Source organism: Thermobia domestica, chromosome 13 (assembly GCF_964235325.1).
Source record: "Thermobia domestica chromosome 13, izTheDome1.hap1.1, whole genome shotgun sequence".
Classification (NCBI taxonomy): Eukaryota; Metazoa; Arthropoda; class Insecta; order Zygentoma; family Lepismatidae; genus Thermobia; species Thermobia domestica.
In genome coordinates, this window is record NC_137466.1 from 53,477,932 (window position 1) to 53,497,840 (window position 19,909).

The 19,909-nt window shown below is 33.3% G+C and overlaps 2 protein-coding genes across 4 annotated transcripts in view; both read left to right on the forward strand.

Annotated features, from left to right (window-relative positions):
* LOC145668151 (uncharacterized) overlaps positions 1-19,909 on the forward strand; it is a 180,230-nt gene that overhangs the window by 106,549 nt on the left and 53,772 nt on the right. For 2 of the 3 annotated variants that reach the window (XM_081735737.1, XM_081735738.1), the window contains exons 3-4: positions 4,484-4,718; positions 18,629-18,826. In XM_081735737.1, coding sequence (XP_081591863.1) covers positions 4,484-4,718; positions 18,629-18,826 — 433 coding nt within the window. The remainder of the gene's footprint in view (positions 1-4,483; positions 4,719-18,628; positions 18,827-19,909) is intronic. The other variant, XM_081735739.1, reaches the window with a different exon arrangement.
* LOC145669064 (uncharacterized) lies at positions 7,797-8,372 on the forward strand. Its single transcript, XM_081737423.1, has 2 exons — positions 7,797-7,891; positions 8,261-8,372. The coding sequence occupies exons 1-2, from the start codon at positions 7,797-7,799 to the stop codon at positions 8,370-8,372; spliced, it is 207 nt and encodes a 68-aa protein (XP_081593549.1).

Genomic DNA, 19,909 nt, shown 5'->3' on the forward strand with positions numbered 1-19,909 from the left:
CAGAATGACGGAAAGGCGAAGGAGGTTGTCAAACAGTGGTTCCATTTTCAGGTGGCCGAGTTTTATGATACAGGTATAGACAAGTTGGTCCCATGGTAGGGCAAATGTCTGAATTCCGGTGGTGAATATATTGAAAAATAGCTAAACACATCCTGTATCTGGTACAATAAATGTTTCCATTCAATTGTGTTTTGTTTCTGCTCAAGGCCTTTGGGAAACTTACTTTCTGGATGCGCCTCAGATATATCTATATTTATTAGCTCAATGAGATTTTATTTTAAATACAAATAGAATCATTCGGTACAGTAAATAAATATTGCTTTGACTTTAGGGTAGAATTGCTAGTTAAAGTTTAAGTTCGAATGCTATTATAATATGTGGTCAAGAAAAAAAATTTCGTATAGAATCTAAGTTTATGATATTTGCAAGCAGTTTGTACTTAATATATATCTTATAGGTATGCTGCTTATAGGTAAGAAGAACTATAGAGAACTATATTTAATTTTATACCTCAGAACCCGTTTTTGGCTTATGTGGTCATTTTATGAAGTTCAGAGGTACAAGAATCCGTTGATATTCTGTGAACTAATACACGTTGAGTTAAATAAATGAGACAGTAGAATGTGGTAATTATTTGTTGCCTTCGCGATTCTGCGATACATTTCGTAAACTGAGTATATTTTAAATGTAGATAGAGCTTTTTATGTATATTTACTAAGTCAAATCAATATGGTTTTACTGTTACCAATGTTATGCTTTTACAATTTGAACTATAAGTTGAGATCAAAGTGGGTAAAGTGAAAATTGATTCATATATGTATCGTATTTCTTACAATGCAGAGCTTGAAATATACATAAAAATCATTAAATGTAGCAAGCAAATAGGAAGTGAAAATACTAATATTTAAGTTTTAAAAATGTGTCATAAAGATGCTTAATATTAGAATTAAATTTGCTGTGTGAACACTAAATACTATTAATATTTAGCAAAGTATATATAAAGTTACTTTTCTAAGGTATTTTAATGTTTTAACTTTTAATACACGTTATCGTTAAGTATACATGCAAATCAAACATGTGTTTTCGTTTTTATTGAATTAATTTGTCTGTGAACAAGGGAAATATTCGTGTAGTATTTATGTTGCATAAACATTAATAATAGTAAAAATATCCAGATTCATCTACTAACATATAAATATTATTTCAGTGAAATTTAATGTCGTTTTCCATTAACGAAAATAGTCAAGTACCGTACTAGCCTTACTGGAAGTAGTGGATAGTATTTGGCCACGAAGTCAAAATTTAATGTATTTTGTTCTGTTATTATCTTTAAAGTGAAAGTAGGGAATACAATTAATGGGCAATATTCTTTAATTTAATATACATATATATTTTTATCACACTTAAAAAAAATCTTTCGTCTTTTAGTTTATGTAAAAATATGTAACAATTCATGTAACGATTTAAAATGGTTTTAATATTTCTTTTTTTTAAAAATACTTACTTCTCTTTGTATTTGAATTAGTTCATTCAAAAAGGGCTTCAGTCAGCAAATGGCGAAATTGAGTTAACATCGGATTTTTGTTCCTATTGGGTACATTTATTGAGTTTCTATGCATAAAGAGCTTCAGTTTCATTGGTCTAACATTTTATAAACAGATGTCAACTTCGATTATTGTAGGCAGCATAGGATTGAGTCAGTGACTGAAGCCCTTTCTGCATGGAGAATTATATTTGTTTTATATGTCATTGGCAATAGCTATTGATTTCGTCTCATTCGGTTGGTAGACCTGCATTGTCTGGAACCTGGCAAAAAAAAAAAAAAAAAAAGTCTTAACACAAATTTTATGTTAGAAAAGAGCAAAACATAATAACTAAATGAAATTACATGCATACAGGCAAGGGCACCCATGTTGTGGTTTCCAAGGAAGGGCAAGTATAAGCGATGTTTCAAATATAGTTTCAAATTTTGCTGTAACTAATGTAAAAATCCTATTGGGTTTTCAATATTCCCAAGTACAATTTCCTCTTGGGGAGGGGGTGCGAACGTCCCACCTTGCCCACCCTGATGGGCGCCCTTGCACACAGGGCTTCGTCTACAATTTACATGCAAAAACAGCTTCAGTCCACAGCGAAAATTCTCTCTTTTTTTTTTTTTTTTTTTTTTTTAAACCATGGCAGTGACCATAAAAATGGTTTTCCTATAAAGCATTCGATTAATGCAATTGTTATCTAACAAAAAAAAAAGTTAATTTTGATTTTATAGTTTCAAAAGTGCAATATTTTTCTTATTTTTTTTTTCAAAACTAAGCTTGTTTGACTGAAGCCATTTTTTTTTTTATTTTGCATCAACTGTTTCATTTATTTTCACATATAGTTGATCTCTTAGGGTCTTCTAAGAATTAAAAAAATTAGATTACGATGGCATATCTGTTCTTTTCATTATCTTTAGACACATTTTCAGTGTTTTCAAACTAAACAAAGCAACGGAGATGCTACAACCAAAATTGAAATTGTAGTTGACAACAATATTGATTAGTATTTTGTAAAGAAGTTCACAAGTATATATATAAAATTTGATTACTTTGTGTATTGAATATTTAAAAGGGAAAGATTTGTATCGGAAACAGTTTGAATAATGCTTACTTAATGTTTTCATTCTGAGAAATAAGATAGAATGATAATGATAATCATTCTATTTCTTCACTTCATGTTTTTAAACATTCTACTAACACACTGTCATTCATTACAGTAAGATTGAACACTTAGCTCGTTCATTACTGAGAAGATCTATTTTAAGTGATTAAATTATATGTTGCTAAAAGACTATTTCTAAGTGGAAGACAATGTTACTACAGAACAGGTCAAACCTGTTGTTTTTCGTCTTTCTTTTCTTTTGAGCTATTGTGTAATTTTTAAATTCTTTTTCTCTCTTCTTTTTAAAATACAAAGTTGTATAGAAGATATACTGTGAGAAAATAACATGTTCTCCTTCAAATATCATTGAGTTTAAGCTCTGCTTAAGGAAAACAATTTTGTCTACTTGCAATTCTTTGCGTGCATTAATACAGAATCGTGATACTCGAAGAAATCATATACAAAATGCTGGTAAGAAAGACTGACAAAAAAAAAAAAAAAAAAAAAAAAAAAAAATCCTTTTGATTGGACAAGGATAGATGAACAAACGATGTTTTGAGTTATATACTGTGTAACACATTACGATTTTCGTTACTTGCAGCTAACATGTTAGAAGAAGTACTAGATAGAAATGTTAAAAACTTCAAAAGGCGAATGGCAGGCGGTAGTATGTTTAATGTCACTATCGTGATTCAGATTCTTGTTTTGCGTGTAAATAAAATCAATTGAAAGAATGCATTTTGAGCTAATACATTCATAGAAATAAAGAAAGAAAGCGGGCTGCGGTGGCTCAGTGGTAGAACGTTCACCTCTGGTGCTTGGGGTCCCGGGTTCGATCCTAGCCCCCGCCAAGTGAACTTTGTGGTGTACAAACACCGTGTGCGTGGGTTTCCTCGAGGTTGTCCCGTTCCTCCCACTTTCTTCATTCCACTATTTCATTCATTACTCATCATCACCGTCTCCTTTAGCCTAACCGGCATAAGCGTTGGACGTAAAACTCAAAGATTTCATTTCATTTTAAAGAAAGAAAGCAATAACTTGATAGTTCTATAAAAGAATACCAAGAAAATTCATCAACATTATGTACTAATATACACTTAGGACTCAATTTAATGTAAGTAGTACGTATGTAAATGTAGAGTTTTTGTATTTGCAGCGTTAAGTCTTCGATTTTTTTAAGCAATGCAATGAAAGATGTCTATTGTTAAATTTAAAGCATATAGAGACAACGAAAATTGAAAATTGATTTCATATTTCTAGTTGAACACTATTTGTTATTTTAGGGATAAGTAATGTAATGAAAGATGATAGTAGACTTTATGTAACAGAATGGAAATGATGATTTATTACAATATTTGAGATATTTTTGAAACTTTCCAAAGAAGAAGTATAAAAGAAATGGCATTTAAATTTTCTCGATTTCATGTTCATAGTAACGTATTCTCTGAAGCATGGACAATATTTTTGAATGTGATAGTGTACTTTTCTTTTTATTCAATCATCAATATTTTTTACAGCAGTTAAAATATATACTATTCCTTCTGAAACACCGTACATTGCTGTTTCAGTTCAGTATATTTTCTAGATGTTATAGTTACAAAATATAGTTACTTTTCTCGATTTTACAGTAAGTGTAATTATGTAAACAAGAATACGAATAAATAAAGGTTTTATTAGTACACCTTTCATACTTGTTGTAGCACAAGAAGTATTAGTAATATCGATAACTATATAGGGAATAGTGTATGAGCTTCAGTACTCTGCAAAGTGATAATATAAAGTTTGAGCTCTCGCAAAGCATGGGAACGTCCAATTAACAAAGACAGTCTTATAATTATTTTTACAGTGGAAGTCGACAATGTTCGACTTCCTGGAGGTGAGGTCATCACTTCAGCTGGTGGCACTCAACATTTTGTTTCAATTGATGGGAAAAGGACTTACATCAACCTTTTCCAAACAGAATCCCAGCCAGGGGCGGCTGTGACACCGACGGCCGGACAAGGATTCGGGTACAGCAGACTGCCTCAAGCTCCTGTGACACCAAATCAACCACCACTTGCCCCCGGTGTTATTGGAACTGGGTAAGTTATATTTATTTTGTATAAAAGTTTTCGTTATTTATTTATCTATTTATTTATTTATTTATTATGAGATAAGTTATAGATGAAATAAGATAAAATGAAGGTATAATTGCCTCTTGGGGTTAAATGGTCGCCTCTATACAGGATAATCTTCTTCTGCTTTTAACTTTATCTTGGACTTTGTCAAAAATGCTATTAAAGAGAAGCACGATAACTCAGCAGTGGAGCTATCGTATCTTATGCAAAGAATTGTAGATTCAATTTCAGGCCATATGAGGTCTTCCATATTTGAATATCGATTTGATCATTCGATGTATCGAAAGATGAACACACCCACTGATAAACACTGAAGATTGTCATTAAGATTATGCCGCGCTTTTCTTTGATAATTGTGGTTTGTGACAAATGTTTTTGGAAAGGCTACAATGTTATAATCATTTTAAAAAAATAACATGTTACGCAACGTAAGGCAGTCACAGCACATGCGTTCAGAGCAATGTCATTGTCTTGTCACATTTGACGACACAAAGTGACGTGACTAAGTTGTAACGCAGATTCCAAATGAGCCACGTAAACATATCACGCCACTATTTGTCGTGAGTACCTGTTAATTATTACGACCATCTGCTCAAAATACTGTCTTTCGGTTATTTTAGTTATGAGCTTGGTTATTCATAAGCTGACTAAATAAACCTCTTCGTTGTATGAGTGTTTATTTAAAAAAGTAAGGAAAAGAAAGAAGACTTAGCCGCTCCCTAAATATACAAGCATACACAAACGAGTGTTCCTTTCATTCACGCTATGTAGTAGCTTTCTTACTTAGATAAAACATTCACATCAGAATCAGGGTCAATTTATTTATAAATAAACATCAGAATGTGTGCAAACTATCTTCGAGAAAGAAAAAAATCCAGAGTTGTAAATAGATGAAATCCGTAATTTCCTTGAACTTTAAATACCGATACCTACTTATACTCAATCATAGTTAATTTCTCAATTGCCTTTCAATTTGAAGATGAAATGTTTTCCATTTACGATCAATGACATGATAATCCAGCTGGGATACGACTTCCATAGTACATTTCCGTTATTGCTGGGAATGGATTTTGATTTTCAATCCCTTTGGGGCTATTGTTCTAAAAAAGAATGAAACAATTATTAATATTTTTACTTTTGCATGCGAAAAGATCAATTAAAATATCTTAAATAGGCCAATTGATTTGATTCTAATAATCATTTCTCAACAATATTCCGATCTAATTTTATCGAAGATAGCTGTCACGTGATTAACGCGAAGCATATTTACAGCTCACAGGACGTCTTCCTATCTGTAAAAATATTCACACCGTTTTAACGCAAAGTTAATTTTAATAGAACTGCGTGGTGGAATGCATAATAATGTAATCTCTATCGGTTAAAAGTAGAACTTATGAGAAGCCACATTGGTCTGTTTCCATGAAAAGTATTCCCAGCGTCAGAGTTAAAAATTTATTTCAATAGTCTAAGATGACGCAATGCTTACTAATGTAAGCTCAATGTCAAAAATATAGACTATGAAAACCCATATTTGTCTGCCTGAATGAAAAGTATTCCCAGCATTTTAATACAGAGTTGAATTAATTTCAATAAACCAAGATAGTGAAATGCGTACTAATGTAATCTCTATGGGTCAAAAGTATAGGCTATGAGAAGCCATATTTATCTGCCTGAATGAAAAGTATTCCCAGCGTTTTAATTTCAATAGTCCAAGATGGCGGAATGCATACTAATGTAATCTCTGTGGTCAAAAGTATAGGCTATGAGAAGCCACATTTATCTGTCTGAATGGAAAGTATTCCCAGCGTTTTAATTTCAATAGTCCAAGATGGCGGAATGCATACTAATGTAATCTCTGTGGTCAAAAGTATAGGCTATGAAAAGCCACATTTATCTACCTGAATGAAAAGTATTCCCAGCGTTTTAATTTCAATAGTCCAAGATGGCGGAATGCATACTAATGTAATCTCTGTGGTCAAAAGTATAGGCTATGAGAAGCCATATTTATCTGCCTGAATGAAAAGTATTCCCAGCGTTTTAATTTCAATAGTCCAAGATGGCGGAATGCATACTAATGTAATCTCTGTGGTCAAAAGTATAGGCTATGAGAAGCCACATTTATCTGTCTGAATGGAAAGTATTCCCAGTGTTTTAATTTCAATAGTCCAAGATGGCGGAATGCATACTAATGTAATCTCTGTGGTCAAAAGTATAGGCTATGAAAAGCCACATTTATCTACCTGAATGAAAAGTATTCCCAGCGTTTTAATTTCAATAGTCCAAGATGGCGGAATGCATACTAATGTAATCTCTGTGGTCAAAAGTATAGGCTATGAGAAGCCACATTTATCTGTCTGAATGGAAAGTATTCCCAGCGTTTTAATTTCAATAGTCCAAGATGGCGGAATGCATACTAATGTAATCTCTGTGGTCAAAAGTATAGGCTATGAAAAGCCACATTTATCTACCTGAATGAAAAGTATTCCCAGCGTTTTAATTTCAATAGTCCAAGATGGCGGAATGCATACTAATGTAATCTCTGTGGTCAAAAGTATAGGCTATGAGAAGCCACATTTATCTGTCTGAATGGAAAGTATTCCCAGCGTTTTAATTTCAATAGTCCAAGATGGCGGAATGCATACTAATGTAATCTCTTTGGTCAAAAGTATAAGCTATAAGAAGTCATATTTATCTGCCTGAATGAAAAGTATTCCCAGCGTTTTAATTTCAATAGTCCAAGATGGCGGAATGCATACTAATGTAATCTCTGTGGTCAAAAGTATAGGCTATGAAAAGCCACATTTATCTACCTGAATGAAAAGTATTCCCAGCGTTTTAATTTCAATAGTCCAAGATGGCGGAATGCATACTAATGTAATCTCTGTGGTCAAAAGTATAGGCTATGAGAAGCCACATTTATCTGTCTGAATGGAAAGTATTCCCAGCGTTTTAATTTCAATAGTCCAAGATGGCGGAATGCATACTAATGTAATCTCTTTGGTCAAAAGTATAAGCTATAAAAAGTCATATTTATCTGCCTGAATGAAAAGTATTCCCAGCGATTTAATTTCAATAGTCCAAGATGGCGGAATGCATACTAATGTAATCTCTGTGGTCAAAAGTATAGGCTATGAGAAGCCATATTTATCTGCCTGAATGAAAAGTATTCCCAGCGTTTTAATTTCAATAGTCCAAGATGGCGGAATGCATACTAATGTAATCTCTGTGGTCAAAAGTATAGGCTATGAGAAGCCACATTTATCTGTCTGAATGGAAAGTATTCCCAGCGTTTTAATTTCAATAGTCCAAGATGGCGGAATGCATACTAATGTAATCTCTGTGGTCAAAAGTATAGGCTATGAAAAGCCACATTTATCTACCTGAATGAAAAGTATTCCCAGCGTTTTAATTTCAATAGTCCAAGATGGCGGAATGCATACTAATGTAATCTCTGTGGTCAAAAGTATAGGCTATGAGAAGCCACATTTATCTGTCTGAATGGAAAGTATTCCCAGCGTTTTAATTTCAATAGTCCAAGATGGCGGAATGCATACTAATGTAATCTCTTTGGTCAAAAGTATAAGCTATAAGAAGTCATATATTTATCTGCCTGAATGAAAAGTATTCCCAGCGTTTTAATTTCAATAGTCCAAGATGGCGGAATGCATACTAATGTAATCTCTTTAGTCAAAAGTATAGGCTATAAGAAACCACATTTATCTGCCTGAATGAAAAGTATTCCCAGCGATTTAACACAGTTAAATAATTTTAACAGATCGAGATGGGGGAATGCGTACTAATGTAATCTCTATGAGTCAAAAGTAGAACCATTAGAAGCCATAGTGGTCTGTCTAGGTAAAAAATATTCCCAGCGTTTTAACCCAAAGTTAATCAATTTCAAAAGATCAAGATAGTAGAATGTGCATTAATGTAATTCCTAGACGTCATATGACTTCACTTTCGAAGCTAATATAAAGATCAGAAAGGCGTCTCTATTTATGTATAGACTGTATGAATTTTATTAATAGGTCTAATTGTTTTAATAGTCTTTCAGGAATCAATCAAACAGTCGACAAAAATAATAAAATAACAAATATAACAAAAAAGCAATATTGTTACTGCAAGAACATGTTTTTTTTTTAAAATTAAATTACTATATTAATCACTAGATATCTCATTCCCAGAGACATCTATAAGAAATTGAAGTTAATTCTCAAACTCTTTCCAGTTTAGTTGGTTGTTTTTGTAAAGCAGTAAAATTATAATAACGTTGCAGATACACATACAAGTGTCGAAAGTGCTTACAAAGTTGTTAATTTCAGTTGTCATCGTAGTTACTGATTATTATTGTTTCTCGTAAATAAATAACTTAAAAAAAAAAAAAAAAGCAAATAGAATTTTGCCATAGGGCATGGTGACTTACGGAACTGTCATTAAGCTTAGTGTTACACCCGTACTTTTTTTTTCTTCTGAAATGACTACAGGAAGGACGAACAAGAAGAGCAGAAACGGTTTCTGTAAGGAGAAAAAAAAACTAAAGAAAAGAAAAAAATGGTCTCACAGCAATGATTTTTTTGTTAATTATCTTTTCCTTACGTAGAAGGAAAAATATCCTGATTTCAAAGAGATCTATTTTCGTACAAGTTCATAACTGTTCTAACAGACTCATTAAATACAACAAGTTGATTATATTGTATTAAAAAAAAAAAGCCACTGTCTTTCTGTACAGACAATCTAAAGCGAACTTCTGTTTATGTGGCATGAATATTTGCGATTCTTAAGCCAAAGGGCGTATTTTTGCATCGAACATAAGGAAGAAACTCCTAAGTTTTTTTTTTTCGTTGTAACATGGGAAAAAAGTACAATTTGTAAAGATATAACATACATTTCAAATGCATGTACATAATATCGAGAAGCAAAATACATATCTTATATAAAGTTACTCTACAAGAAATGGTTAGATAAAACTAGGATCCATTATTTGCCGCAAAATAAGAAATAACTGAGGTGTACATACCTCATGGTATTATAGTCAGTATGGTGTCTACATGCCAACTTGAGTGGCCAAGTTCGATTCCCGGCGAGAGCAGGGAATATTTCTCGTTCCAGTGCAGCTCTGAATTTCACCCATTCTCTTTAAAATGGACACGGGAAATAAAAGAGAGTAGAGTATAATGCTGTCTATATTACTTCCATGAGTGATTAAGTCAAGAAAGGGTGGATCCTTTGCCTCCACACACACACTTCTCTTGTGCCTTCATTCCCTGTGTCCAAAGTGCTCTTTACTGTAAATATATAAAATCGATTAAAACATTCGGTTTAAATACGACCATAGAACTGTGCACAAAGAGGAACACTTAACGGAATATAAAGTTATTCTACGAACAATTTACAAATCAGACAGTTTTTACGAGTTCTGCGTTCTAGTAAGGAAATATATACATAGGAACCATAAAAATGAACATATCAACGTGAATTCTCTGATTAACACAAGAGTTATTTGTACAATGACTTGTATAACATTAACGAAACAAAAGTGTTATTTAAATCCGATAAAAAGATACAGAGAGGCTACTTATGTAGTCATCTTTACTTTCGAGCGACGAAAGGAGAGAAAGTACGGTGATCGTGGAAAAAAAATCGAGATTTCAGCTGATTTACTCTTTCATAGCACATAGATACCGAAAACGTGATTTTTTGACATCTGCCCGTCTGTTCGTACGTTCATCCATTAGTCCATTCGTTCTGATGTACACTCGCCTAGAGCCTATACTGTTCAACGTATCGGAACCAAATTTTAAACTTAAAATTTTCATGTGATTCTTCAGAGGGGGTTTCCAAATTTCCTTCTACCCCTAAAAATAAAGGTGGGTTACTGAAGGGTGAAAATAAATAAAATAAAAATGCAATATTCTCAGAAACGGCTCTAACAATTTTATTTATATTTCATAAATAAATATTTCATTAACAACCCCATTCTATAAAATCCAAATCTAAAAAATTAAAATCTCGATCTTCATATTTCCTAGACTTACATATAAACTTTAAAAAAATCCTTCAAAAAAATGTAATTTATAAGCAAAGTTGAAACCTTCGATTAACACGGATAATGCTTTAACAGTCTATGAACAATCTTTTGTTAAACAAGTCATTAACACTGGAATTCATGAAGTAAAATATAAATGCAGTAACATTCGCTTGACTAAGGGAATGTGAAATCTGAAATTATGGAACACATCAAGGGTTCCAAAGAATAAACGAATAACTAAAACATTTATTTTAACGTAAGAATAATACAAATTATATATTTTTCGTGGTTCAACTGCAAAAGAAGAAAAAAGTCCAATCACAATATGGACAGAGAAAACTTGGATAAGAATTGAGATACACTATAAACAGCTATATTAGTAAAAATAAAAGTTGTTATTTACGATTTGTAATTTTGTAAACATAGTTTTATCACTAAAAGAGTTACATATACTTTTATAGATAGTGGCAGACTATTTAGTTGTATGAATTGCCAACAATAATAAAAATGAATGGACATGCAGTAGTAAAAAAGTATTTAATTTGACTGTTGAAAGTGTTAATTGGAAAGTAATTTGAGTAAGTTTGTGCTTAATACTTACGAACTGAAACCGAAAAGAAGAAATTAGGAAGTGTATTTGTTTATTATAGGGTTTATATTCTTTCTTATACCTAGGTCAGTGGCGGGCCTTCAGGAAAGTCACAACTGTAAAAATTCTTTTTTTTTTTTTTTTTTTTTGTTGCTAAAAGCTTACCTAATTTACTAATTCTTGTATACAACTTTCTGAAGGTGTCTAAAGTTGTTTTCCTTTTCGCAAATGGAAACTTTTGCTGATCTGACCTCTCAAGACCCACCATTGACCTACAGTAGGTAATATAAAATATTGTAGAATAGAATAGAATATTGTAGTCAGGCCCGTATTTAGGTAAGTGCTATTCTGTGCTCGAGCACAAGGCGGCAGAATTTAGGGGGCGGCAAAATTTTGATTTTTTAAAAAAAATTCACAATAAACTAATATTTAAAAGTAGCAACCCGCAGAGTCCCGCGCAAGCGCAAGAAGATATGTTAATGTGTTTAATTCGCTCTAATTGCAGTAGTTACTAATTAGCTAGCTTATCTGATTATTTTTAAAAAGTCATTCTTCCCCATCCCCACCTTAAGGGGTAAGGATCAACTTGAACATAATAAAAACTGATACCAAAAACTATGAATTCAACACTAATATCGGTAGTTTTCGATTACTTTTAAAATCTCGTCCCCTTCCTGGGGAGTGCAGTATGACTTTCAAGTTAAATGGGATTAAAACTGCAACTATTCATCTCAGCCACCTCAAAAACCATGAATTCAACTCTTATTTTTAAAATAGTCCCAGGTTATTCTTATTTGCACCTCATATCTCAGCTCAGGTGTGACCTAGGGACCTGGAACAGGTAATTTTGAACATTTCTCTGAGAGCTTTAAAACATATTAAAACTTCATGTTTCTATCTATTATGGTTCTCGAGTTGAAAAGCGCCACAGACAGCTTAAGAATGAATAGAATGCACTTTCTCCGGACAGTAAATTGAAAGCTACATGAATAAATTACATGCCAGTATTGAGAGAATGTGTCTCCAATAGATGAGTGGCTAAGGTCGTTGCCTTGTAATTAAGCGGTCACAGGTTCTATTACCGGTGGAGACACACGTAGTTCGGACCCCAAATTAAGCTGTAGGTCCCGTCCTTAGTACGCCATCATCCCATGGAAGGGAATGGCAAACTACCATGAGTTCACCTTGCCCAGGGACCTTCTGGTCAAACACCTACCTTCGGGTAGAACACCACATTATAATAATCATTGAGAGAATTAGGTCATTTAAAATTACGTTGTAAATTCGTAACTTGTCATACCTAAACTGCTACTCAACAAGAGCTGGTATGTTTGCAAAATCACGGCTTGTTTGTTTCCTTGTTTGAAACATAAATTTTGCGGGGGAGGAGGAGGCAAATTATTTAGAGCACAGTGGCGCACAAAATACAAATACGGGCCTGATTGTAGTGCTAAAATTACCTTAATCTGTCCTTACCTTAAGTCCTGAGAAACATTGCAGCTGTAATAATTCAAATTGTAAATAATTCAAAAACTGAAATATAGAAGCATGGACGGCTCTACCATATGTGCAACACGTGCGTTTGCACGGTGCGGCAAATTTCGAGGGGTAGCGAAATCTGTCATAATTATATTATTTAAAATAAATATTTCGTGTTGGAAACAAACTTAATGATGATGGTAGTTAAATTTACTAAACTGACCTTTTATTTGAATACTACAGGGTGTCCGAGAAGTCCTTCCCTGATTACAGAAATTGATAACTCAGGATAGAAATAAGATAGAAATATGAAACTGGTGTTGAATTGTTTACAAACTATAAAAGTTTTTGTCTGTGTTAGGTCTACCGAACACGTGTACCAGATCTTGAAACCCTGCAGCAACGAATAACCACAGTCGTTGCATCGATTCCTCCAGTGATGTTGGCTAATGTGTGGATGGAAATTGAATATCGCCTAGATGTGCTACGTGCTACCAAGGGTGCTTATGTGGAAGTGTACTGATGTGACCAAAACTTTTATAGTTTGTAAACAATTCAACACCAGTTTCATATTTCTATCTTATTTCTAGCCTGAGTTATCAATTTCTGTAATCAGGGAAGGATTTCTCGGACACCCTGTACATTCATAAATCATGTTTAGATCTTATTAGTTTAAGGTCACATGGACAGTGCTAAACCAAACGGTCAAACAAATTCCAGTATGAATTGCTTGACTTGTTGTCAATAAGATCTCAATTCGAACAGTAGCGAACACTTGTTCCATTTAGTTAGTTATCACAGTTTGGATATGAAAACTAGGCTTATCTTGGTCACAAACAAGTTGGAAATAATTAAAAGGTGAGTGAAAATAATTTTATAAATCTTTGAAGGTGGAAATAATTTTTTTTTTTTTAAATAACAGATTTAGAAGGAAAGTCAAGAACTAAAAATAGAGGAGCTAGTTGTACTTGAATTGCAAACAAATGTGTTGAGATTGAAACTCGATATTGAATTCTATAAAAAGGATTAAGATCTTTCCTCTGCAGATGTGTTTACTTTATCTGTCACTAACATAATATATTATTATTATTTAAAGAAAGAAAAAAACAGACACAACGAGATTGTTTTTATAGTGTTTAGGCATTTCTGAGTGCGAGTGAAATTTCCCTCTCCTTCGTTGTTCATGATGGAGTAGCATGCTTAAAACTGTGACTTTTAAGATTTATTCTTCCTGGAGAAAGGTGGGGCGGCAAACGATGTCATTGTACGGGGCGACAAATTGCCTAAGACTGGCCCTGGACAAAAGGTTATATTTACTAATTTTTTGTTGCTTAGAATTTATGTAAATAGCATACACGTCCTGCTTGTTTTACCACCTACAGGTAGCTACCTTCATACCCCAAAGCTACTTGCAACCCAGAACAAATAAATACTTAACACACATGGTTTGTATACATGTGATCCTGGGTTTGATACAATAAGAGGAATGCATATTAGAATCTCACGTAAGCCCTATGTCCTCTTAATAGCCTGTTCGCTGAAAAGGTTTGTTGAGGTAAAATTATTCCTCTTTTCATGCTTGTAGAAGATGTTTTTTCCCTTTGTTTTACCTACCACCTCAAGAAAAACAAAAGGCTAAAGAATTCTTTAGTAAAATCTTTTTCTTGAAATTTTCATAATTGCATGCACGGAGAGAAAACAAGCCACTGGCAGCCAAAGATGAAGAAGACTTACTTAAAAAAAAAAAAAAAAAAAAAAAATCAAGAATTTGTTGAGAACAGAAATTATTCGTGACTCTGCAAAGAGATGTATATGAGTTTGAGCATTTTGTAGTACTTTTGAATACAGTTATGGTGTTGGTCATAGAAGAGTGTTTGTCATTAGCAGGGAGTGCGGAAGTAGAAATCCAGTGCATGTGATCGTGATGTAAGCTCTCTTTTGGTTCTACAGAATAACGGAAACCTCGAATGATATAAAGGTGTAGTTATGCTTAAGGCTAATAAGATGGAAACTGAGAGGTTACATTTTTAGATAACCACAGTATCTGAATAATTGCAAAGTGAGACAGAAATAATAATAATAACAACAACAACAAATAAAGGAAAATAACCTTTCGTTGGTAGTCATTGATGTACAAAATGAGAAATGTAAAGTCACGTTCAAACCTACTCTTTCTCCTTCTGATAAAATGAATTGTGTCAGTGACTAGATAGGATTTTTTGAACTTAATTTTCTATAGTTTAGAGATAATATATTACTCTTTAAGCAGTGGCGGTTCTTGAGGGAAGTCATAAGTAAATATTAAAATTTTATCATCACAAATTAAGAGAAGAAAATTTATTTAATGCCCTAATTGTTGTACATAAGAATTAGAACTTTAGGAAAGTTTTCTTCCTTAGCATGTAGTAATATTATATTAATTTTTACTTGTAGATAAATATTAATTTTTACTTATGTAACTTTCCTCAAAGAACCGCCACTGTTTTAAGGTAGGAAAATACAACTACTGTAAACAATTTATTCGCCACATGGAAAGGAAAAAAAAACAGTTACTTAAAAATATTATGCTTTTGCTTAGCTATTTTTTATTGTCTTCTATTGTTTATGTGAGATAATACGGTAATTTATGGAATGGCGTATAAAACTTTAAGGTTCATTGCCGCAGAAACAAAGTCGCCAATTTTTCTCTGCCAAGACAGGATCCTAATTTATATTTCTAAAATCTTTTCACTTTTTTCCTTGCCAGCTCAGAGCTCTTCTTTCGAAAGGATTCCAACTAGTTCCTATAAACCTGCTCGTAATTCCTATGTAATCAAATTGTCCCGTGACAAGAAGATGTGGAAAAAGGGAGTAGTGATATGGAATTGGTTGAGGAAGCCTTTATTAACACTTATTCCTGCAAGACCTAGTACTCAGACTTTTTTATTCAAAAAATTTTCTCCAATGTGGAAAGATCAAAATGTGAGGGAGCTGCACTGGAATACTACTGTATTTTGTATATTGACAATAGCAATTTAATTTTCTTAGCTCGGGGGGGGGGGGGGTCAACTGGGGGTTAAGCATGGAAGAAACACTGCTAGTACTTTAGTTAGAAATGCTTTTGGAAGGTCCAAAAAGGTATTGAACGAGGAGAATTACTGGGAAGGTGCGGTTGATGATTTAACGTAGAGCGCTTACCTTTTATGCGAAAATTGCACTTTTGATACCGCACTATGTAAGATTCTGGTGAACAACATCGTGTCCGTAAGTTTTCTTGGAGTTCTTCGTCCCCCCCCCCCAACTTTCTAGTCATTTCAGCCATGGTTCACTTCTATGTAAGATTCATTTCCTTTAGTCCATAGTCTCTGTAAGATATAAACGTAAGACACTAAAATCAAGATTTCATTTTAGGAACTTTAAAGAATTTTCAAATTCATGCACTTCGCATAACCCTCAAGAAGTAAAGGAACTGTTTACACTAAAATGAGAAAATTGTTGCTCCGAAACAAAGTTATATAGGATGGATCATTTATCTTGGTATGCCCATGTAACTTCTAAACTAATAGATACAAAATGCTGAAATTTCGTACCATAGAAATAGCGACAGTGAGACATTGTTTGATATACACTGCAATACAACCAGATTAACAGTGTTGCCAATTTAACATAATCTTATGTCTTTTTTTTTTTTTTTCAAATGGCACTACGTCAGGTTATTACATATTTCAAATCCGTGTATTAAACTAAAACTTATAATAGCACACTTGTTATATAGTGTTGCAAACTAAGAACGCTACATTATTACAAACATCGAAAACCAATCAAATTTTGGACGGTTCTACAACAGTAATAATGCAAGTGAGACTAACTGGGCAATGCATATTCAAAGTACCTACTTTTAGGGTCAAATACTATGGTCATCATATTCGTATTTCGAACTAGTAGCTAGAAACAAAGTTACAAGGAATTGAAAATTTGAATTTTTTCAAAGGATATTATTTCGAAAAAGTGCTTACATAAGAATTACATCCTATTACCTAGATGATTTTGAATACACGTGAAGATCATAATGCCGTTTATAGCAATTCGATATCTCAAACTATTCTGAAAATATGAAGAACAAAATGATAAAAAGAATGCTATATTGAATAAAATGACATATTTTTGAGAACTTTCTAAAATGGTTGCTATTTTCCGTTTTGTTTTGTAACACCCCAATAATAGTTTTTGGTAGCTGAAATTACAACAGGTTCTCAGAATTACATAATTTAAACAGTGTTGCAAATTTCACTAATTCTTACCTTATCTTCAGAACGATTTGAGATATTAAATTGCTATAAATGGCATTATGATCTTTACATCTATTGAAAAGTATCTTTGTGATTGGGTGATGTACTTATCGAAGCAGATTTTTTTTTTTTTCGAAATAAATGCTTTTGAAAAAAAGTGAAATTTTCAATCACTTGTAACTTTCTTTCTATTCATTAAATATCATGGTCATAGAATTTGACACTAAAGTACCGGTACTTATTCACACGTCCATCTTACTTACGTCATTATTGCTGTAGAGATAACCAAAATATGGATGTTTTGTGATACTGTAGTATCCTTAGTTTGCAACATTGAATGACAAGTTCAATATTTTAAATGAAATGAAATTTTTCAGTTTAATGTCCAACGATTATGGCCTTTAAGCTAAAGGAGACGATGATCAAACCAAGTGAGTGATGAAAGAAGAATTGGTGCAATGGGAAAGTGGGAGGAAACGGGAGTATCCTGAGAAAATCCACAGACAAGATGTTGTCCACCACAAACTTACTTGGCTTGGGTTGATATTTTAAGTTTTCGTTTGATATGTAGATTTGAAATGTGTTAAGGACGTGATATAGTGGCAATAAAAGCAAGGATACAAATGGCGAAAGAAGCCTTTAGAGGAAAAAAGAGACTATTTTCGGATCTTGAATAAAGAGTTGAGAAAAAGACTTATAAAAATGATTCGTGTTGTATGGGTAGGAGATATGGAGATTACGCAAAAATGATGAAAAACGACTGGATGTTTTCGAAATGTAGGTATGGAGAAGAATGGAGAGAATTAGCTGGACGGAACGGAAAACGAATGAGAGGGTGTTCGAAATGGTAGGGGAGAAGAGAACAATTTTAGATATTAAGAAGAGGAAGAGAAATTGGTTGGGACATTGGATAAGAAGGAACTGTATTATGAAGGACGTACTAGAGAGTATGATGGCAGGAAAGAGAGGGAGAGGGTGAAGAATACTACAATTAATGGAAGATATCAAAACAGAGAAATCATACATAAAGTCGAAGAGGTTAGCAGAAGACCGTGGAGCATGTAAGCTTCTCAGTTGCAGCAATTGACCTGCCAATAATGGCAGAATACCTATGATGATGATGATGATGATGATGATGATGATGTTTGGTTGACAACACTGTTGATCTAGTGGTATTCCGGAGAATGTCAAACAACGTCTCCCTGCCGATATTTGTATATTACACAATTTGAACATATTTTATCTATTAGTTTAAAAGTTACAAGGTCGCATCAAGATAAGTGGTATACCGTTGTATAATTGAAATTTGATGTTACATTTTGCATTTAGTGTTGTATTCAATATGTATTTCCTTAATAGGGAAAATATAAGAAAAAAATTATAGAAGACTTCTCAGCTGCAATTATAATAGAAATATATTAATTAGTATTTTGTTGTGATTAATGAAACTTACAGATAGATCATATTTTGATGGTTTTAGTGCAACTATTTTTAATGTTTCATTTCTTAGCTATGCTGTTCCTGATACCTCGTCTACTGATGTAACTAGGCCTGTTCCAAGTGCAGGACGACCTGTAAGGCCTGCAGTACCACCATCAAGGCCTGGATCGGGTGGTAGACCCGGTTCGAGACCAGGAAATCCACTGGGAAGACCTGGAATACCTACCAGGAGACCATATACGAGAAGGCCAAATAAACCACCCATCAGGTATGCCAACACTTTTGCATATATTATTTTCTTTTCTTCTTTTTTTCCTTAGAGAAAAATGTAACGTCATTGATTTTTGATTGTGTTATCCTTCGCATGCTAATTTTTAATTCATTTTTTTTTTTAAATTAATTAGTTTATTTATTTGTCTCAAGGTGGGCACGGAGACTCACAAGTAAACCTTACGTTTGGGTGAATCGAGTTGCTGACTGAGACACATATGAGAAAGTAGTACTAAATGTGGTCAGTATTTCGGTGAAGTTTTAGGTGCGAAGCTCCAGGGGTTTAGGAGATACAGCTACCAGAACATCACATGGAAGTACAGAATAGTCTTCATACAGTTGGAGGTAAAAGCTCTGTAAGACCTCTTGTAATGACAAAAGGTGAATAACAAATATATGGGTACATATTAGGACTAGGGGGAAGTCATATAGTAATGGTATACCTGACGGCGGCCATCTCGAAATCCGCCATTTTGAATTAACGTTAAGTTTTTAAAATAGGAATAGGGTGATGTGATACATGATTTAAGGCGCAAATTTAATCAGAAGAACAATGGTGACTTTAATTTTGATTTACGCGCAATTGGTAAAAAGTTACAGGGAAATTAAATATTGTTGCTGCATATGTATTAGTCCTTTACCCCACCTTGTAAATTTTGTGTTAATGATAATAATTAAATAACAAGCAGATGGATAAATATTAGGTCTATGGTAAGAGTTGAGTGATGGCGGCCATGTTCAAATCCGCCATTTGGAATCAGACAAAAGTTTTAAACAAAACGCATAACAGTGACACCTTATTAATAGCAAATTTTACCATAAATCCAACGGTATAACCATTTTTGCTTTATCATTAACCAGCATTTGTTATCGCATAAACAAGTTGCTAATTTAAGGAAAAATGACCAAAGGGGAATTGAGTCATAATTGAACTTGGGTCTTTCTTCCAGAAAAGTCCTCAATTAGTACAATCAATATGTAGTTCAGAAAAGAGTGCATGACTTGCACAAATGCTCTGCTCACAGTGAGCACACCTGACACTCGAGTTACACTTGACACATTTGTCGTTAACAATTCCGTC

Coding starts and splice junctions, on each gene's coding strand:
- LOC145669064 (XM_081737423.1), top strand. CDS start 7,797: ATGAAAAGTATTCCCAGCGATTTAATTTCAATAGTCCAAGATGGCGGA. Junction 7,892..8,260: donor AAAAGTATAGGCTATGAGAA/GCCATATTTATC, acceptor CTGAATGGAAAG/TATTCCCAGCGTTTTAATTT.